Source organism: Ursus americanus, chromosome 11 (assembly GCF_024610735.1).
Source record: "Ursus americanus isolate L20-20 chromosome 11, mUrsAme1.1.p, whole genome shotgun sequence".
In the NCBI taxonomy this organism is placed as follows: Eukaryota; Metazoa; Chordata; class Mammalia; order Carnivora; family Ursidae; genus Ursus; species Ursus americanus.
This window is the reverse complement of record NC_142137.1, coordinates 7,570,925-7,593,663: the sequence shown is the minus strand read 5'-3', so window position 1 is coordinate 7,593,663 and position 22,739 is coordinate 7,570,925. Positions and strand designations below refer to the sequence as shown.

The window sequence follows — 22,739 nt, the reverse complement described above, 5'->3', positions numbered from 1 at the left end:
GGCAGAAAGAGCTGCTGCACGGGGGTCTTGAGGAGTGGCTGATTATATACTCGGGATTTGGGGGAAGTAAGAAAAAAGGTTTTTAAAACAACTTTCATATGCTAAAGAGGACCAACCCAGAAGATATCAGAGGCCTTGCCATTGTCAAGTTAAGGTGGTTTTCCCCTCTATCAAGGTATTAACATTAAGATAGTTGGGAGATTCCTGAAAGAATGTCATACAAGTCCCACCCAGGAGTGAGGGGTGGCGGGAGGTTGCAGGGTGTCTGCTTATGCTTTGTCTTTAGCTAGCCCTCTGCTCCCTCATTACTGGGATGGGCCTCATGTTGGGCTCCCTGCTGAGCAGGGAGTCTGCTTCGCCCTCCCCCTCTATACCACCACCATTCCTGCGCACGTGCGCTCTCACGCTCTCAAATCTTTAAAAAAAAATTTGATATTTTTAGTTTATATAGTATCAATCCTTGCCGTTAGAGGTGAGGACATTATCGTAGTTGGTATAACTTTCCTCTGCATTTCCTAATTTGGGTACCTTTCTCACTCAAATTGTGTAACACTTATTGTCTATTAACCGTATCTGCACAACTTGTTTCTTACACATTTTTATTTTATTTTTCTAAGATCTACTTATTTTATTTTTAGCGAGAGAGAGACAGTGGAAGGGGGCAGGGAGGACAGAGGGAGAGGGAAAAGAATCTCAGACAGACATCCCACTGAGTGCAGAGCCCATGACCCTAAGATCATGACCTGAGCTGAAACTCAGGGAGTCAGACACTCAACCGACTGTGCCACCCAGGTGCCCCTCCTACACATTTTGTATTGAATTGGATAAGATGCTTACCACCAGTCCTGTTCCTAAGGTATGGCTTAATTGGCTGGATTTCTTTATAAGCAGATTTTTCAGAAGGGCTCATGGTACCTTTTTTTAAACTTTTTTAAAAAATTTTTATCTTGTTTAAGATTTTATTTATTTGACATAGAGAGAGAGAGATACCACAAGTAGAGCAGCAGGGAGAGGGAGAAGCAGGCTCCCTCTAGAGCCAGTCGCGGGGCTCTATCCCAGGACCCTGGGATCATGACCTGAGCCGAAAGTAGATACTTAACTGACTGAGCCACCCAGTGCCCCTAACTTGTTTTTTGTTTTTTTTTTTTTTTAAGAAATTTTGACTTCTCAGATAAAATAACCCTAGAAGTATCAAAAGGTTTAAATCACCTGGGTGGCTCAGTCGGTTAGATCAAGTGTCGGCCTCTGGGTTTTGGCTCAATTCAAGATCTCCTGGGTCCAGGAATCAGCCTCATGTGGGGCTCCCTGCTCATCAGGGACTCTGCTTGAGATTCTCGCCCTCTGCCCCTCCCCCCACATGCGTGTGCGTGCTCTAAAATAAATAATTTTTTAAAAATTCACATGTTTAGAAGTAATACAAAAATCTTCATTTTAGAAATAAGTCAGTAACACCAGATTATTTAATTCTGAATTTGAATTTTCCAAAGATGGATACTGCAGATGCAAATGCATACAACCATCCAATGTTATTTTAAAATTTATCAAATTTCATATGTTGTCAATTCAGATTAAAAAAAGAGCTGAGCAGGTGAAGCATATCAGTTTACAATTTCTGTGGAGAATCTCGTCCTATATAATATCATTGCTAAATTATTTACTTTAACCAGTTCGTGATCTTTGTGGTTAGGTAATATGGCTACAAAGTAAAGTGCATTTATTTCATTCCTGGAGTTTTCTTGATTGGGTGCTTTATTTTTGAAATTTCGTAACTTAAGCAGGATGTATCTCATTGTTGAATTTTCCAAATTATATTTTCCTGACATAGTAGTTTATTTTGATCTGTAGATTTTTTTTAAACAAAATATTTAATCATGGAGAAAAGTATAGTTATTATGTACCTATCACCCAGCTTAAAAAATAAACTATTACTGTTAAAATCTGGGTACCCATCCCTGGCTGCAAACTCTTTCCTCCCATGTGAGGTTTTGTGTTTATTATATTCATGCATGTCACTTATTACCTATGAATGTATCCCTAAATGGTATTCTTTTACAAGTTAATCTTATTTAAGTTGTAGTCAGACTGTAATCGTCCTTCTGCAACTTGGGTTTTTTTGTTTCTTAGCCTCAGTTTTTTAAAGGCGTATCCATAATGATGCATGGAGGTCTAGCTCTTGCATTTGATTGTTGGGTATCATTGCAGCAGTATACCACAATTTAGATTTGGTTCCTTATTTCAGGGAGATTTTCCCTTTTATTGACTATTATGCCCTCCCATCACCTTGGTCACACTTCTGGTCCAGCCGCCACTTGTGCGACCAGTTTCACATGTGCTTCCAATCACTTATTGCCAGTAGCGCCTCATCTAGTCTAAAAGCCTACTGGTTCCAGCCTATACTTAGGTCAAATGTGGCGGTTAACACCCTCAAGTGGGTGGGGAATGGAAGCTCCTGCTTCCTATTTTTGGATAGACCATTTTGGGAGACCTGTATGTGCTTCTTAGGAGGTACCGTGGAAATTAAGCCCCCATTGCCTGTAGCAGTAACCTTGACAGCACAGTCTTAACTTTTCCTCCTCGTGCTTCTCAGTCTGTCACTTACCCCCTCAGGAATCACCTCCCAAATAAACTACCTGCACAGAGTTCTTTTCTCAGGCCTTGCTTTTGGGGGAGCCAAGATCTGTATCTATGAATACTTTTTATTTTTCTTGGGTTTTGTTGCTTAGTCTCTATACCTTCTGACGAGAGACCATGAAGCTCTGTGCTACACAAGACTGCTCCGTTTTGCTTCAGAACCTTGCATCTTTCCTCAGCTATCGCTTTTGGAACAGTGTGGCTTTGGGTTTTGTCTCTTTATCGTTATGGTATATGCTTCTGGAGAACCACTGTACCTATCTTCCTGTCTGCTTGTTTCTTTCTTGCTCTTTTGTGTTTTAGGGACACCAGTTATCCTAAGGTTGGATTATCTTGTATCCAATTTTATTTCTCTTTCTCTGATTGCTTTCAATTTATGTTTCTTAAAATCTGTATTCTCTGATTATCATAGGCCTCTGTTATTTATTTTCAATTATGAATGTTCGTTTGTATTTCTTAATTATTTAGTAAAAAATGTTTGATCATCAGTTTGTCTATTTAATATTTAAACTGCCTTTTATCTCTTTTTCTGCCTTTCAGTTCTTACTACAATCACAAATCTTTTGTGAAGACTTTTGATGAATGTCTTTGTATTCATTTGGTTTTATTTTTCTAGACAAGAGTTCTTTGATCTTCTTTCCCTCCCTCTCCTCCCTCTCCCCCACTTTCAGTTTGCCTACTTGTTTTGCCTATTTTTCATCTTGCTCATGCTTGACCATTCTGCCCACACGTTTCTGTTTGTTCCTGCATTGTGTGAGATTTCACTCTCCATTTGAGATTTGTTCTTGGCCCAGTTACGTTGCTTTTGTGATTACAAAAATATAAACTCCAGGGCTTTTCCACTCTTTTGTCTCTCTGGTAGGTTCTGGTGTCCTGTATACATTACTCCTGAACTCTGACTTGGCATATTAAATTTTTGCTTAGCCAGCTCTGATATTTTTTCACTTTCCGATAAAAGTTCCTCCTCTGATTCTTACTGCCCACACAAAACCATATCAAGATCTCCGTTTAACTGGGGAATGTCTTGTGTTTCCATTGGAGAGAACTTTAGTGTCCTGCCTAGAATCTTCACTTCTGAAAAGTAATGGAATTCACTTCTTTGTTTTACTCCTCTCCCACAGCTCTATAGCATCTCCCTCCAGTCGTTGATGAAAAAAATCAATGGGATTCATCTTTTTCTCTCCAGCTTGGGGTATTGATGAGAATTGTAAATTCAAGTTAGGAGCCTTGCCAAACAGGGCTTCTCCATTCCTCTTCAGAAGCTGCTCTTTGTCTTCTTGGCTATCCCTTTTGAAGTTTCTAACTTTGGACTGTGCCTATCCTGTATATTTGTTGCTGGAGAACCAACCAGTCTGCCTGTTTTTTTTACCTACCTTCCTTTCTTTCTCCTCACCATTCTTTCTTCCACGCTTTTCATTTTAATTTGATAATGGGTGGGAGTTGGGAGGTGGGAAATTATATAAAGAGGACTTCATTCCACTACTTCATCCCAGAGTCTTTTTAGGTTTTTTAATTTGTTTTGTTTTTAATTATGGGAAAATATATACAACATTAAATTTACCATTTTAACTATTTTTAAATGTGCAGTCAGTGGCATTAAGTCCATTAACACGCAGCCATCACCACCAACCCTATCCAGAGCTCTTCATTTGTAAAACTGAAACTGTGTTCATTGTAAAAAGTGACTCTCCAGTTCTCCTTTTCCCTCAGTCTGTTTATTTTGGTTTTTTAATTTACATCATATAAAAATGTTTCTGTGCCTTTGGAAAACTGCTATTGAGGATATTTTCTGCTTTGGTATTTAAATCTTTGTGAATATAACTTGGTCTTAGAATTTACTTTTAGGAAAAGCTTGTTGCCAGGCAGCACTGTACTATATAGTTAGATTCCTTTTTGTACCTGGTTGCTAAAAAGCACAGTAACTATCTTTACCTTAGGTTTTCTGGTATGATTTTATACCTCCATTTTATTTTTATGTGTTAATTCCCCTCAGAGCCTTTTTTGGAGCAAGTGAGGTATAATAAATAAGCAATTCTTTTAAAGATTTTATTTATTTGAGAGAGAGGAGAGAGTGAGAGAGAGCACAAGCACGGGGTGGGGGGGCAGAGGTAGAGGGTAAAGCAGACTCCCCTGCCAGGCAGGGACCCCAGGATCATGACCTGAGCTGAAGGCAGGCGCTTAACCTACTGAGCCACCCAAGAGCCCCAGAAATAAGCAATTTTTAAGTAGCTTTTAGTTTATATTGGAAACAGAATTTTTTGTGTGTTGTTCATCTGAATGTAAACATTTTATTATCAAAGTTCAAAACTTGTCAGCTGAAAAGCTTTAAAATTGACCTGTATAACTAAGTTTGTTTTGTTTTGTTTTCCAGCAGACTTTATATTTAAGATAGGCAGAAAATCTTAGTGGTTATGTTAAGTTTGGGAGACATTATGTCCAAAATAAAACCTTAATTTTAAAGGAAGAAGATAATATTTATTATATGCTTATTATGTGACACATTTTTCTTAATCCTTATAAGAACCTCTAGTTTAATAGATTATCCCCATTTTTCATAGTGAAAAGCTCATTTATGTATGATGACTTTCCCATGGACTCATAGCTAGTAAAAGTAGAGCTGGAATTTGAATCCTTTTTTTTTTCTAGGAGAAATTATAATATATAAATATAATATTATTGCTGTACCTGTATTGGCAAAACACTTTATAGTATAAACATGAACTGTTATAGCCATTATTCTATAAATGCATTGGAAATGTTTATCTACTCCTAGGAAAATGGCCTAAGGAAATAACCTTTTTGTAGGGGCTTTAGTAATGTAGTTCCCAAAGACTAGAATTAAAAAAAAAAAAAAAAGACTGCAGTCTGAGATTTAAATTTAAAAATCAGCATATACTCTGGGGCTGGGGTGGCTCATTTGGGCATCTGACCTTTGACTTCTGCTCAGGTCATGATCTCAGGGTCGGGGCTCTGCACCAAGCTTCTGGAGCCTGCTTAAGATTTTCTCTTTCTCTCTCTCTCTCTCCCTCTCTCTGTCTCTCATAGGTTTTTGTCACTTAGCATAGTGTATTCGAGGCTCATTTAAGTTAAGTATCTAGATAGTCTTTTTATTGATGAGTAGTATCCCATTGAATCTGGTACAAATTATTAACAATCTTGCTCTGTTTTGTTTTGTTTTTTTTTTTAATGTTTAGCTTTCCAGAGTGTTGGATCTTCCACCAGAAAACTTGATCAAGTCAATATCTGCGGTTCCAATTTCCAGAAAAGAGTTAAGTATTTGTAACAACTTAAAATGCTGCTGACTTTGTCAGTATTGAAAAAAAAAATTGTTGTTCTTCAGTTTACAGAACAGACCTTGAAATTAACCATAAAATACATTGTAACCTATTACTCGGATTCACTTAAATAATGAAGTTAAGATCTGTATTTTACCTACTCTGACATGGCACGTTAAATTAGTACTCTTATGTTGTTTGATGTTTATGCTATTAATGACAGTTATGGCGAAGTCTTTAAGAAAAATTAGCAACAAGGTCAAAATTTAATTCTGTAGTAGCAAATAAAAGGACTAAGATTGCAGTTAGAATTTCAGGGTTTTAAGGGATTTAAGAGATTATACACCTATCTGATGCTTGACTACTATAGTACTGTTTTTACCTGCTAGGATTTTTTGTTTGATTCCCTTTGAGGACTCCCAGTGATAGAAAACTATTGGTTACATATAACCCTTAGTTTCTTTGATACAGGAAGATATCTCTTTGTAAGGTTGGTCCTTCTAATTGATACTTCTTTACCATTTGGCTAGAACAATTTCAGAACTTGGATAAAATGCCCTCTCAGTCAATTAATAATGATAAGACTTAGCTATATGGTAGGCATTTAAGCCCCAAGCTTTGAAAAGATATAATTATCAGTGCCATTATGACCTAATATTTTGTCTCCTTAACTTTGTCAGGAATTTAAGAGAGGGTAGGATGAATATTATTGTTCCCAGAATAGACAAAGAGTTAAGTGGAAGAGGAAGAGAAAGGCTGCATGTGGGCTTGTTGAAAGAAAGCATCTTTAGAGGGGCCTGCTGCAACTTCCTTTACTGAGTTCTAAGAACAAAGGCAACCACAGTCCAAGAGGATCTCATAATTACACATCGATTAATGTGATATTCCAAGCCAGTTATCTATTTCATAAAAATTTGTAAATGGCATTTTGCATAATAGTGAAAATATCTGCTTTTATGTTATGTTTCAGAGGCCTTTAATAAGCTGAACGATCTTGGCCCATCTTTTGAAAAAGATTTTCTTCACCTGCCTGGAGCTCCTTTGGGCAGTTCTACTTTAATGATACTATACTTCACTATACCTTCGGTGGTATAGAGAATAAATATTGGCGAGGATCTTAAACTTTTTCTAGGCTACAAGTCTAAAGTTCTGCATATTAAATTGATTTAAAATAAAAAGAATCTCTGCTGCTGTGTCGTAATAAACTCAGATGTCCTTTACAAAAACAAAGCCTAACTGTTCTGTATTTCTCACTTTATTCTAAAATGCTATTAAGTGCCAGGAGAATTTGTTTATATGGTTTATTTAATGTCCTATGAATCAGTTTATGCGGGCCTCCTAATTTTCTCGATTATATTATCAGCTATGGTGGAATTCCTGCTTAATACTGATCATAGTAGACAGGATTAATGACTTTGTTACCAGCCAGTAATACTCAAGTCTGTGGGGTTTCACCCTAACACCAAAACAGCTCCTCAGAAGTAGTGGAAAAGTAGCTATTGCTTTTTAAATTTTTTTTTTTTAATAAACAATATGAAAGTAGAGCGAATAGTTTATGAAACCTCTATGTGTCATCACTCACTGTCATTGGCACACAGCAGTTGTGTTTTGTCTGTACCCCTACCCACTTTCCTTCTTCACAATGGATTGTTTTGACAGGTAAATTAATTTTTCTATCACAAAAGCAAAACATAATGTTGAGGAAATCAGGAAAATATAGAAGAATAAGGAAAAAAATCCCTAATATGTTAGCAAGTTGGTGTACTTTTCATACTTCTCTTTGAATGTGTCTTAACAGCTTTTAAAAAAACATAGCTATGGGGGCTCCTGGGTGTCTCTGTCGGTTTAGTGTCCCACTCTTGATTTCAGCTTAGGTCCTGATCTCCGGATCCTGAGATCAGGCCCCATGTCGGGCTCTAGGCTTAACTGTGGAGCTTGCTTGTGATGCTCTCTCTCCCCATCTTTGCCCCTCGCCCCTGTTTGTGTGTGTGCACTCGTGCTCTCTTTCTCTAAAAAAAATTTAAAAACATAGTTATAAAGCTACTGTATGTATGATTTTTGAACCCTTTTTCCTTTGACATCATTTGTTTTTGGTAAATATCACGTTTAATGCTCCTCTGTTGATGGACCTTCAGACTGCTTTGTTCTGACTTCTTACGTAATTCACATTCAACAATTATCTCTTTAAATAGACAAAGCATTAAGGAGGGCATGTATTGCATGGTACACTGGGTGTTATACGCAAGTAATGAATCATGGAACTTTACATCAAAAACTAGGGATGTTCTGTATGGTGACTAACATAATATAATAAAAAATTATTATTTAAATAAATAAATAGATAGACAGACAAAGCAAAAATTCCTTGTAGATATATAACTAAAACCTCCCAAAAGGGAAAACTGGGAAACAGATCAAGTTTGGTTTATCCACGCCCACCTCCCTAAAGAGTTTATTTCTCTGTTGGGCCTTCCTTCCTGGCAAATCACCCTTCATATAATTTCAGAATTCATGTTTGAAATACTCCTAGCTTAATAAATTGCTGTTAATTATTGTTAATAGACTAAATGGGTGATTTTTTTTATTTGTCCTTCTACCACGGAACAAATTGGAAATATTTGTGATTCTACTGAGAAAAATTTTTTAATTGAAATGCATTCATTTATTATTCATGTCTAGAATAAAATTACAGATAAGTATAGAAAAATCATGTGACCTCCTGGTGTTTCCTGGATGTTTGAGAGCCATCCTATAGGTTGATGGTCCTATTATACCTCGTATAAAGTATCCTAGCTGTTTGCCAAAAATTTAATCTTTGGTATATTCAAATCTGTATAATTTCAATTAATATTGTTGTGCTCATTACTTCTAATTTGATTTTTTTTTTAAATCTTTGTGTGTTCGTGTCTTTTTCCCATTTTGTTAAACTACTGTCTTCAGTTTTGCTCATTATTGGCACAAGTCCTTGGCTAAACTATCAGTCCTTTGGTAAGAATAAATACAATAAATACATTCAAACTTTATGTGAATTTCCACAATTTCACTTAATCTTTAGAAAATTGAATTGTCATGTCCTCAGGACTCGGGCCTGTTTAACATTTTTATTTAACATCAGAACTAGGATTAGTATAATTTAACCAAGATTTAATTTCTCAGCAACACTGTGAAGTAGGTACCATTATCATCACCACTTTACTAAGGTACAAGAGAGGTTAAGCAAAATATCCAAGATCACACAGACACTGATTAGTAGATGTACTTGGGGGATGCCTGGGTGGCTCAGTCATTAAGCGTCTTCCCAGTGTCCTGGGATCGAGCCCCTCATCAGGCTCCCTGCTCTGCTGGCAGCCTGCTTCTTCCTCTCCCACTCCCCCTGCTTCTGTTCCCTCTCTCGCTGGCTGCTGTCTCTCTCTGTCAAATAAATAAATAAAATCTTAAAAAAAAATAGATGTACTTGGGTCTGTAGTTACAGCTCAAATGTCAGTAGGTGAGTTTAGTTGTAAAGCATAATCCATACTAGGCTGCTGGATAATGTATTAAGGCTCAAGAAAAGTCTTTTTTTTTTTTTTTTAATATATATTTTTTGAGAGAGCACACGATCGGGGTGGTAGGGATGAGGAAGGGCACAGAGGGAGAGGGAGAGAAAGAATCCCAAGCAGGCTCCATACCCAGCATGGAGCCAAAAAGGGGCTCAATCCCACAACCCTGCGATCATGACCTGAGCCAAAAATCAAGAGTCAGACACCGAGCTGACTGAGCCACCCACATGCCCCAAGGCCCAAGAAAATTCTTAATGGTCTTTGTTGACTAGGTGGTTTAATGTGATGTGAAACAGATATCAGGTATTTTAGGCATGTCCCTGAATTTCAAGAGTAAGAATTAAGTCATTTGTACCCCTCTAAAATATATCCTTTTGTGTCAGTGACAATGGATTAGACAGACAGTGGTTTAGTCCATTTATTCTGCCCATAGAGTCTCATCCTCTAATTTCTAATTCTCTAATTCCTTATTAAATGTCAGAAGATGTTTCAGCTTGGGTAATTATGTAGATGTGTGTACATCAGTTTACATTTTTATTACATTTTGAACTACCGATCTCACAGAGATATTATAAAGTTACAATTAGATAATAGAAGAGGAGGAACTTTAGAAGATAAAGTTCTAAATAAATAGAAGTTGATATTTCTAATTTCTTTGTTTTATATTTTGAAAACAAAACCCTTCCCTTCTGATAAAATTGTGTCGATGTGGAGAATCCATAGTGGTTAGTCTTTTTTGTTGTTGTTGTTTTTACACTAGTAATGTTTTTATCCTATTTCAATTTCTGTCTTTAGAGGAGTAGCTGATTTTCAGCTCTCTGTGGATTCTATTTTGGAAAACAACAATGACCATTCAAGACCAGATATTCAAGTTCAAGCCATGAGACTGGCAGAGAAGGTACTTCAGCCCTATTATCTTTTTTAGACATTTTAACAAACTTATTATTTTAAAGAAGAAACTCTGCAGGCTATCTCAGGCATAATAATGAATTTAATAGTGTTTTTTTGTTAAAGGCACCTTGGAAAATACAATTTAAATTCATTTTAGCCATGTGCTATAAGGTTAAGATGATTTTTCAAATTAGTTATAAAGCATTCCTCTTGAGCTGACATTGTTCAATTTTTTGATTAACTACTTACAGGAGGACTGAAGTGTTAATTAAATTTACAGATTGAAGTTGGATGGACTTCTGAATTTAAAAGAACAAGCTTGATAAATTAGAGCAGTGGGTTGTAATTTTTAAAATGAGTTTCTGAGAAGATGAGCATTAAAATATGAGAAAAAATGATTAGATGTAAATAGAATCATGATTGCAGAGAAGAAGTGGCTAGAAGATTTAATAAACCTCTTTCATTTCTAATTTCTCTGATGGGTTTGGTATCTAAAAGAGGAAAGGATTATAGAGAATGACCAAATTTAAATTATTAGTGTAATACCATAAAAAACAGGGTTTTTAAAATAGGGTTATTACATGTGACACAGAGGCTTCTGGGCACACTGAAGGATTGGAACAATGAAAGTCACTATCACAGAAAAAGATGTGTAAAGAATGAGAATAATCAAAGAGCTTTGGTAGCTGAGTAAATATTTATTTGATCAGAAAATCAAACCAGATTTTTATCAGGAAGCACACCAGGAGTAGAAATCTAGTTGGTTAAAATTTTAAGGTATATTCACTAAAGACCAAGCATTTAAATGATTTCCATTTTATGTGTGGGTACAAGTGCTGCAGCATAGGGCCTGACAGAATGACCTGTCCTGTGGCTCTTGTGCAAGGTGGGTGAGATAAAAAGAGTTCACTGCATGTCAAGGCACATAAGGTGGGGGTGAAGTGATGCTGGCTTCCTTCCATGTTAGATGGAGAATTTGAAGTGAGGGAATGGGAAAGAGGAAGAGATTCTGAAAATAGAATAGTGTTCTAGGCTGGAAAAGAAGGAAACTTGTCAGAGTGATGGACTTGAACAGATTGGCCAAGGCCCAGGTCCAGATGCCATGACTAAGAGATGAGATGCATCTGCTGCCTTTGGGCTCCAATTTGATAGTATTAAAACTACAAATCTCATTTATAACGTACTTACTTTACTTGATTTTTTATCTTTTCAGCTAAAATGTGATACAGTGGTGAGTGAAATCAGCACTGGTCAAGGGACTGTAAATTTCAAAATTAACAGAGAACTATTAACAAAGGTAAGAATGGGTTCTGTTCCAGCTATGCTCCTTTACTCACTCTGATTTAGCTACAGTGATTTCCCCCCAGTTCTTAACACTTTGCCTCCTCTTGCCTCAAAACCTTACACATTCTGATTCCCCTTACTGGAGTGCCACTCCAAATTAAGTCCTGCTTACTCAGTTCTTGATATTTCATGGGCTGTGCCTTTCTGTCCCCTTCGTTTATGTGCTCTACCAGCAATGGGTATCTCTCCTTCACAGAACTTACCATAGTTACTATTTTACATTCTTTTTATTTGATTAATGCCTCTTACCCTTTAAATTATAATTTCCATTTGGGCTTATAGCATCTGTTTTTCTCGCTATTGGATCCCCAGTTCCTAGCACAGTGCCTGGCATGCAGTAGGTGTAAGATAACTATTGTTGAATAAATAAATGAACTTTGTATTGAATACACGAAAAGTACTGCTGGTTTCAGCTCTCTGGTAGCCTGTAATCTGTTGGAAGCATTTATACAGAAGAAACTATAAGATAGCTTATTCTTTTAATAAACCAGGTATTAAAACAAAAAAAGTGGATTGATACAATAAGCATAAGAAAGATGAGAAAACTCAGGATGGCCAGGAGGAGTTGGGGAAATGACATAAAGGAATTGGGTCTCATGTGAGATTGTGGATGACAGATAATGCTGGATAGGCAGTGGTATGAAATCTTTTGTTGAGAGTTTCATCTCAATTGAAATTTAAAATTTATCATAGTGCACGCTTTAGGCTGTTATTTTTTTTTAAAAAGAAATATATACTGGCATTGAGTTGGTCGGGCTTAGTAATGCACAGCAGAGAGTCTGCTTCTCCCTCTGCCTCTCCCTCTCCCTGTGCTCCTGGGCATGCATGCTCTCTCTCTCTCTCTAATAAATAATAAACAAATAAATATTTTATTTATTTATTAAAGAGAGAGAGCATGAATAGGAGGAGGGGCAGAGGGAGAGGGAGAAGTGGACTCCCCGCTCAGTGGGGAACTCGACATGGGGCTCGATTCCAGGACCTTCGGATCATGACCTGAGCTGAAATCAGGCACTATAACCAACTGAGCCACCCAGGTGCCCCAACAGTCTCAGTTTTTATAAAAGCAGAAATGCAGCTCACCAGAGTGCCTACCAAACTCCAGTCTACTTCATAGGCAGCAGTATGTTACCTCTTTTGTTTTCCCTGAGATGGGAAAATGTGCTGTTAGATGGAGTTTGCCTTTCCAGCCAGCGTAACTGACAGAGATATGGTTTATATATCAAGCAAGGCGTGTGTTTACTTAATAATTTAAAATTTCAATGGCCACAAATTTTCATGCTTTATTACAATGAACAAACTATGAGATTTTCTCTGATTTAGGAATGCACACTAGCTTGCTTATTAAAAGTATTCCCAAATCCTTCTCAGTTGACAGCAGAGGGACAAGATCTGGGCCTTTGAGGTCCAGCTACTCTTTCTCACCTGGAAATCCTCCCTTCATTGTAGCCTTGAGAGTCTGGTTGTTAGTGTGATTTTTATTAAAGGAACAAGCAGATTGCTCACAGTAGCCCTGCTCAGTGTCACAATAAACGTACATCCTAAACTAGTGAACACCCATAGACCTGTGTTGAAAAAGGAGTATTGAATGTACCTGTGTTGTAAGTTATAGTTTTTTAATGATAATTCTTGTTTGCTCAAAACCTAAATTCTACATCTGGCTCCATTATTTTCAGGCTTTAAGCAGTGGTCATTTGCATGTCTAATGAATTTTTGAGATCATAGCAAGAAAAAAATTCAACCCTTTGGGACCATTATTATTATTATTTTTTTAAGATTTTATTTATTTATTTCACAGAGAGAGAGATACCCAGCGAGAGAGGGAACACAGGCAGGGGGAGTGGGAGAGGAAGAAGCAGGCTCCCAGCGGAGGAGCCCGATGCGGGGCTTGATCCCAGAATGCTGGGATCACGCCCTGAGCCGAAGGCAGATGCTTAACGACTGAGCCACCCGGGTGCACCTGGGACCATTATTAATACATATTTTTACATAATAAAGTCATCAAGATTGACGTAGCCAATGACCTGTGTCTGAAACTTATTTTTCAAGCAGAGATGAATTTGTCATTGCTTACACATGTAGAAACTTAGCCTTGCATAAAACGTATCTGTTCATGCATTGCAATTGAATTAACATGGGCAGCACCAGGAATGATTTAATGTTAGCTTACGTTTGGATCACTAACTGTGGCAGTATAATGTCTTCATGTAAATCATCTTCAAACGTAGGAGACTACAATGTGAAATTAAAGACAGTAGGAACTGCCAAATCACTGGAACTAGATAGTGAATTTTTCAAAGCTATAAAGTGGTATGACCAATTCATACATTGTGAAGAGCTGTCACTTTGGTACCAAGCTTCCGCCTGTCAGTAGCTTACAGATGACTTTCAAGAGTCATTTAGAATAATAGTTAATTCATTAAGGGGAGGGAAAAAAAGAAAATACAAGTTTAGCTAAAAAGGAAAAAGGCAAACAAAATTCTGTTTTTTAGGTGTGCCTTTAAAGTACACAATGGATAACATCATTTTTGTTTTACATGTACACATGTATTTCTTATTTGCCAAATTCAATTTTGCATGCTCTACTAAAACTTAAGGGGAAAAAAGACAGAAAAAGAGATACTAGTTTAAATGGCTCTGATTCTTTATTATTTTGCTGACTGAGCTTAGGCCAGAAGGCAATAGATGCATTCAAGTCACATGTAGTACCAAGTGGCTGAACACATGGAAAGGATGAATGGTTAAACTCTTTTCAACCATTGACCAAAGAACAAATAGGTAGTAGTAGCTTCCTTAGAAGTCCTTACAAGCGCATCTTACATTTTAGTGTACCTGTCAATGAATAGATGGGCCTCTAGCTTGTTCATCTATTGGAATATCAAGAAATTTTACTAGCTTACTGACATTCTATAGTTTAAAACTTTTGTGTTCCCACTAATTTAATAAACTTTCTGCTTATTATTTGCTGGGGACTATATTACTGAAATCTAAAGATAAAGTGGCATGGATTCTGCCCCCCAAGGAGCTTATGATCTAAAAGAAGAGCATAGGGGCGCCTGGGTAGCGCAGTCGTTAAAGCGTCTGCCTTCGGCTCAGGGCGTGATCCCGGCACGCCGGGATCGAGTCCCACATCGGGCTCCTCTGCTGTGAGCCTGCTTCTTCCTCTCCCACTCCCCCTGCTGTGTTCCCTCTCTCGCTGGCTGTCTCTCTGTCACATAAATAAATAAAATCTTTAAAAAAAAATAAATAAATAAATAAAAGAAGAGCATAAAAAATATCACAGTATAATATGTAGTGGATATGATAATGTGATGGATGATGTAATGGAGGCATGTATAAGTTGCAGTCCCGTGTAAAGAAAGGTACGGAAGTCTGTCTTGAGGAGTAAAGAGGTAATCTCGAATTGGGCTAAAGATAAAGACTGTATCTGGGGCGCCTGGCTGGCTCAGTCAGTGGAGCATGCAATTCTTGATATCGGGGTTGTGGATTCGAACCCCATGTTGGATGTAGACATTACTTAAAAAATAAAACTTTTTAAAAAATCTTGAAGAAGAAGAAGAAGAAGAAGAAAATTGTATCTGGGAGATACAAGGGCAGGTATTCCAGGCAGAGGAGACAGCCTGAGCCAGAGTACAGAAGGTCAAGAACATAGCATCGTCTGGATTTCAGTGGATGATAGAGTATGGTTCGCACATAAGATGGCATGGGGAGGATATGAAATCTACAGTGTGAAGGGTCTTATGCCCTGCATAAGAATTTCAGCTTTTTCCTGTGTCATCATTTTCCGTGGTCTGTTATGTGTACCACAGGTGGTACATTTGATAATTTTTTAGTATTATACTAATAAAATTCATCGCATTTTAATATTTATTACAAAAAAATAAGACCCTACCACTTCTACCTTGTGATTTTTATGGATATTATAATGTGCCTTTTAACAAATCGATTTTCTCAAAGTTAAAAAACAAAGGTGAAATGCATGTAAAGTAAAAATCAGGGGCGCCTGGGTGGCACAGCGGTTAAGCGTCTGCCTTCGGCTCAGGGCGTGATCCTGGCGTTATGGGATCGAGTCCCACATCAGGCTCTTCCGCTATGGGCCTGCTTCTTCCTCTCCCACTCCCCCTGCTTGTGTTCCCTCTCTTGCTGGCTGTCTCTCTCTCTGTCAAATAAATAAATAAAATCTTTAAAAAAAAAAAAAAAATCAAACAAGAAATTGATAAAATCTTCCAGATGTTGGGAATCATTGAAGGAGTTAAATAGAACACAGACTTAATTAAATATGTATGTTATATAAGGAGATAGTTACATATTATTGTTTTGTTGTGGTTGTTTTTGTAGTGGTATAGCTGACAGATGATGAGGGTCTAAACCAGGGCAGAGGAGATAACTATAATGATAGTTAGGAGATGGCATGTGCATGGTTTGGTGATGAATAAATAGGTGGTTGATTATGAAGGTTGAAGGAAAAGGGTAAATTTTAGGAGCTCCTACGTCTTTGGCTCGGTTAGCTGGGTGAGGGGGTAAAGTTGATGGAGATGGAGAATGCAGAAGGAAGAGGAGTATATTCCATTTGAAGTGCCTGAAATGTCCAATCTTGGAGTTGGACATACCAGTCTGTGGCACAGGAGAGATGTTATTAGGTAAGTAGTAGTTGAAGTCTTAGAACTTTATACCTAGGAGAAGTATGAAGTAAGGAGCTGGAAGCAAGAAGGGAGTACAGGGTGGGGAGTGGGGTGGCAGGCAGTAGAAGAGGAGCCTGCAGAGGACACTGAGAAACAAAAGTCAGTAGAGCGTGATATCGTTACAACCAAGGAGGGAGGATGGTGGCAAGGAGAGTAGTCATCAGCTAAGATGATGTTTGAAAAGTGGTCCCCTGGGGAGGGCAGATGATCAAAAAGGACTCTAGACTTTTGCCTTATCTTGTTTACTTTTTTATTTTACAAAAAATGTACTCATAAAAGTAATATATTAAACAATTTAAGCATTCTGTTAGGTGTGGCATTTCAAATTTTGATTTTGAGAGTACTTGGAGTGAAATAGTAGAGAAGGAGCCTCTTGGTAGCGGATGGATCAGATTATCAATGGAAGGTTGGGAAGTGAGGCACGTAAGATAGTCCTTTATTAAAGTTGCTTTTTTGTTTGTGCTAGACATATCAGTGAGCTGAGGGTCATTTGTTAAAGGAGAGTTTAACTTCCTGTGATTGCCTGTTGTAGAGTCTACCATCCATTACATGAAAAGGGATGGAAAGTGAAATGGATGCGTAGATGTTACCTTTAGAATAATCTGACTCTGAATTCTTCCTCACTAATATTTACCTCCCCCCTTGCAGTCTTGCAGCCATAGTCTTAGAGTAAATAATTAACATTTAATGGGCCCCTAATGTATGACAAGCACTATTCTCTTTAATGTCTCCATACATTAATCCTTTCTCTCTGTGTCCTACTATATAGTGTGAATGAAAGGATTATTATTTCTTCTGTGTCCTTGTGCAAATACATGCTGTTTCTGATCCTTAGTTTTTGCATCTATTAAATGGGAAATGTCCATTTTTAAGACTGTGAGGCTTAAAGATAACATAAAAGCATCTGGACTTTAACCTCGCGCTTTGTAGATGCTTCTTAAAAGTATTGCTTTGCTACCTCTTGCTACTTTCTCCGCCTTTTCCATCAAGTGGCCATCTTAACCAACTCTTAACGATAGTCAATTTTTCACATCGTAAACTATATATTTAGGACTCAGAATCCAGTTTGTGAAGCAAAACCAATATAAGAGTAAATAGCCTATCACGATAAATTGAAACCCCTACACTAAAAGATAAATACATTTATAAATAAACACATCACACCATTAGCAAAAAACGAAGTATGAATTTTGTGAACCATGTAATAGTTCTGTATACATTTCTAAAAATGAACCTAGAATGTTTTTGTTGTTTCTGTTAGGTTTCCTTGTTTTTTATTTATGTAGCCAGTAGGCATTTGAATTACAGTTTTGTATTTGTTTTCTACCATTTCTTGTGATCCTTAGTATTACAGAAGTAGCAGCAGCATGCAGTAGTTAACACATTAGCTATGGAGTGAAAAAGGTTTTGCTACATGACCTAATAGCAGTATGACCGTGGGAAAGTTATTTAACTTCTCTGTGCTTCTCTTTCCTCATTTGTAAAAATAATACTTATGTCCTAGGGTTGTTGTGCGGATTAAATACATAAGAAATGTCAGAACAGTGCCTGGCATATAGTATACATTCAATAAATATTAGATGCTCCTTCTGCTTTTGGTGTCACTATTTGCTGTGGGACTTTCAGCAGTTACTTAACCTCTCTAAACTTTAGTTTCTTTATCTGTAAAATATCTATATCATTAGTTCCTGTAAGAATGAATATATGTGATGTATAAAAAGGGCATAGAGCCCCCATAGATGTTAGTTGTTCTTATTACTGTTCTGACTAGCATTAGCAACAGGAGAAGGTGGTGGTACTGACAAGGCTGTAAAATTCTCACTTCTGTAAATTAGAATGAATAAGCGTAGTAATTAAGAATACAGCAATTTTTTTCTATATTCCATGCCTTTTGCTTTTCAGACAGTACTACAACAAGTAATCAATGACGGCTCAAAATATGGATTAAAAAGTGAGCTTTTCTCTGGGCTTCCCCAGAAGAAGGTCGTGGTTGAATTCAGGTGAGTACCTATTCATCTTATGTGTTGGTTAATCAAGGTAGCTGGGCAGGTAAGTGTTTTACCATTATCATCTGGGGCCTCAGGAAATTACACATGGAAACATAGAAAACCAGTGAGATTATATTATTTTCTTAATATTACAGTGAATTGATCACTGTACCATGAATAAAACTTTTGGACTCCAATAAAAAAAGTCTGGTGATTATGGGCTTTTTTTTTTAATTAAATATTTAATAGTTAACTTTTTTTTGGAAGAAATAGTTCTTCCATTTTAGTAGAGTCTTAAAGCTGAGGTAATGGTTACTATAATATTAAGAATTTTAAAGTAATGTGATTGCCGAAGAACAGAGTCTTGTAGTATTTATAATGTATATATTTTTAAATTACCGGAAAAATAGCTTGAAGTTTTTATATGCCTCTAAATAATCCTCATAATAACTTTCTGATGTGCTATCAGTACAGTACATCCATCTAATTTTTGAACTGTTTTTAGGTAACCAAAACAGAAAGGGAACACTTTCAGAGCATAGCTGACCAGTTGACAGTTCATGGAAGAGATCAGAGATACTCTATTTTATTGTATTTGCCTTCCTAAAAGTGAAAGTCTTGATGAACTGTTTCCCCACTCGGAAAGTTAGAACTTGTTATAGCCTTTTGTTTTCTTAACTATATATTCCTGTGGAGAATTTTTAAAAATTGATGAGGGAATTATTTCAGGTTTCCTAATTCTTTATTATAATTTATTATGGTAACAAACTTAGTTATGATTAGCCCCTAGATAACCAGAGGCAGGAGTAGGTTTTATGGATTCCACACTTGTACTGTCTCTGCCATTCTTAAAAAAGACAGACTCTCTGTCTTAAGTAAACTTGTTTGTTTATGACAAGACTGATTGGTGAGTAAACTCATGCTCTTGTGGAGTAAACAGATTTTATGAGTAAGATATCTTATACTACCAATACACCCCAATCATGATATTTTAAGTTGAGTTTAAACATTAGTTACATCACAGAAAGGATACGGACTTCATGAGGTCATCTTCACACCAGGAAGGAATTACACTAAAGCCATCCCTCAAAGAAAGTTGCCTGCCATTTTTGTTGTCTTTTCTTGTATAACAAGCTACTCTAAAATTTAATACAGGAATTGGCAAAGTTCAGCCCATGGGCAAAATCCAACCCACCACATGTTTTTGTAAATAAAGTTTTATTGGAACATAGGCTTGTACTTTATTTACATGTTGTCTACAGTGGCTGCTTTCATACTACAATGACGGTTGAGTAGAATTGAATGGAACAGTTGAGATAGAGACCAGGTGGCCTGCAAGCCTAAAATTTTCACTGTCTGATTCTTCACGGAAAAGTGTGTCAGCTCATGATTAGTGTCTTGAAACAGCCATTTTAATGTTCGTGACTCCGTAGATCACGAAATCAGGGATGGCTTGGCTCAGTGGTTCTTTGACTTTCCTATTATGTGTAGCTCTGGTCATCCAGAGACTGTACTGGGGTTAGAAATCCAGGTGGCTCATTTACTTGTCTGGCAACTTAACCTGAAGGCTGGCCAGGCATCTCTCTCCCCCCCCCCCCAGTGTCTCTCCAACTGGCTTATTATTTTATTTCATAGTATTTTATTGTCATTTGTTAAAAAATCAACTTTATAGGAAACAGCACAGAGGATCATAGGGGAAGGGAGGGAAAACTAATGGGAAGTCATCAGAGAGGGAGAAAAACCATGAGAGACTCTTAACTATAGGAAACAAACTGAAGGTTGCTGGAGGGGAGGTGGTTAGGGAGAAGGGGTAATTGGGTGATGGGCATTAAGGAGGGCACATGATGTAATGAGCACTGGGTGTTATACGCAACTGATAAATTGCTGAACACTACCTCTGAGACTAATGATGTACTATATGTTGGCTAATTGAATTTAAATAAAAACATGTTACCATGAATAATTTAAATTTAAAAAAATTTAAAAATCAACTTTATTCTGCTTACTTTAGTCCTCCTTTTCTAGTTTCTTAAAGGAGAACCTTAGGTTACTTACTGGTTTGAAACCTTTCTTCTTTTCTAATACAAACATTCCATGCTGTAGATTTCTGTGCTTCAGCTCACAAATTTGCTATTTAATTTGCTAGGGGTCAACTTTTTTGCTCTCATTCTGTCAGGAATCACAGTCCTTCACTGTCCAGTTTATAAAACCAGTGTTTCATGGGGCGCCTGGGTAGCGCAGTCGTTAAAGCGTCTGCCTTCGGCTCAGGGCGTGATCCTGGCGATCCGGGATCGAGTCCCACATCAGGCTCTTCCGCTGTGAGCCTGCTTCTTCCTCTCCCACTCCCCCTGCTGTGTTCCCTCTCTCGCTGGCTGTCTCTCTGTCACATAAATAAATAAAATCTTTAAAAAAAAAAAAAAAAAAAAAACCAGTGTTTCATATATTTTTCTGGTTTTATGGTTGTTTAAGGCAGAAGGGTAAATCTAATCCTTGTTATTCTGTCTTGGTGGGAAGTGGAAGATTCCTTATTTTTTAACCTATAGAAGGACAATTTGCTTTCTTTCTAAATAATAAATGAATATTCTTGTAGAGTCATAATTCTACAGTTGTGCACATATTAATGTAGAGTCAAGTATTTAAATTGTAATACCCTTTATATAAGGCTTTAGAAACAGATCAAAATTAAACTCTCATTTTACCACTCTTATCTGTGTTCATGTTAATTTATTTTTTTCTAATATTGAGAAACTTGTGAAATTTTCAAACATACACAAAACACAACAGTATAATTAAGTCCCACATCCTTCTCACTCAGAATCAAGAGTCATCAAGATATTGCCACATTTGCTTCATTTTCCTTTTTCTTTGTTGCCTCAGTTCCCTCATCTGTAAAGTAAGAGATGAGAGATTACCTCACAACTCTTACGAGTATTAAATGGGTTAATACGTGTAAAGTGCATGAAACTGTGCCTGTCAGGTAGTGAGTGCTCTGGAAGCATTTGCTGTTGTTAAATTATTGATGACAACTTTTGATAGATAATATCCATATGAACAAAATTTCTCTGAGGTCAGTAATTTTTAAGAGGATAAAGGGTTTACAGCTGGCATATGAAACTTAATTCCCAGTAATGTGCATTGTTTTTGTCTCAAAACAATATCTCTGAATTTCCTCATCCTTTTTATCCTTAAATGTATCTGCTTCCTAAGTGTGCCATTTCTGTGGATGGTACTACCTCATGAGTGACAGGATCAATTTCACTAAGGATGATTCTTTCTGAGTTCTAATTTAGCTTTGCTCTAAATTTCTAATTTTTCACTTATCTTTGCCCTAAATTACCAAAGGCCTTAATCCCCAATTATGCTAAACTGTGGAGGCATGACCTAGTTCATTTTAGAGCTTTTGTTCTTAGAACAGAAATATAACTTTCGTAATTATTTGCAGTTCACCTAACGTTGCCAAAAAATTTCACGTTGGACATTTGCGTTCTACCATCATAGGTAAGTGTCGCTAGTTTCACAGAAAATACTAAACATGACTTCGGGGCTGTATTTTATAATGCATTCTAATGCTGTAATGCTTAAATAACATAAGGCAAAAAACAAAGTTCAGATTTATATGAGCTTGATGCTAATTAAATATTACATAAAATGGGAAAAATTGGTTTAGAGGTAAAAAAAAATTTGTTTCAAAACCAAAAGATTAACTCAGAAACCAATTTTAACTGTTAGGTTTGTTAATAATTTTAACTTTTTAAAAATACATATGCATATGGAGAAGATCTGACAGATGCAAAAATGAAAACAATTATGTGGGAATGATAATCATAAGAGTTTTTTGTTCATATACTTTATTTTAAAAAAGAAATGATGTTATACATTAATTATATCAATTTTAAAAAAGAAGCTCAGTCTCAATCATTTGAGTACTAACTGGAGCTTTCAAGATTGGAAATTGAAGTAAGACTGTTCTAAGAAAGATTGCTATTGGGGCGCCTGGGTGGCACAGTCGTTAAGCATCTGCCTTCGGCTCAGGGCGTGATCCCGGCGTTATGGGATTGAGCCCCACATCGGGCTCCTCCGCTGGGAGCCTGCTTCTTCCTCTCCCACTCCCCCTGCTTGTGTTCCCTTTCTCAGTGGCTGTCTCTCTGTCAAATGAATAAATAAAATCTTAAAAAAAAAATAAGAAGAAAGATTGCTATTATACTTCATAGCTATAATGCTTCAGTGTATATGTATGTGCTAAGATTTTCATTTAAAACATGACATGATCCACTAGCGTAATTTAAAACCTGCAGTTAGAATTGGAAGAGACTTTGAAGTTTATCTCATGCAGTCTATCTTATGGTATACAAATCTGTCTATTGCATGCTTGAGGGAGAGTCATTTAACCTG

General features: G+C 36.9%; 1 protein-coding gene across 5 annotated transcripts in view; it reads left to right on the top strand.

Moving 5' to 3' along the window:
* The window catches only part of RARS2 (arginyl-tRNA synthetase 2, mitochondrial), a 57,258-nt gene that overhangs the window by 7,922 nt on the left and 26,597 nt on the right, over window positions 1-22,739 (top strand). For 4 of the 5 annotated variants that reach the window (XM_045771978.2, XM_045771979.2, XM_087865312.1 and 1 more), the window contains 5 exons: window positions 5,826-5,899; window positions 10,241-10,343; window positions 11,550-11,633; window positions 18,262-18,359; window positions 21,790-21,845. In XM_045771978.2, the coding sequence (XP_045627934.1) occupies window positions 5,826-5,899; window positions 10,241-10,343; window positions 11,550-11,633; window positions 18,262-18,359; window positions 21,790-21,845 (415 nt within the window). Of the gene's footprint in view, window positions 1-3,752; window positions 3,839-5,825; window positions 5,900-10,240; window positions 10,344-11,549; window positions 11,634-18,261; window positions 18,360-21,789; window positions 21,846-22,739 lie in introns of all 5 variants that reach the window. The other variant, XM_087865310.1, reaches the window with a different exon arrangement.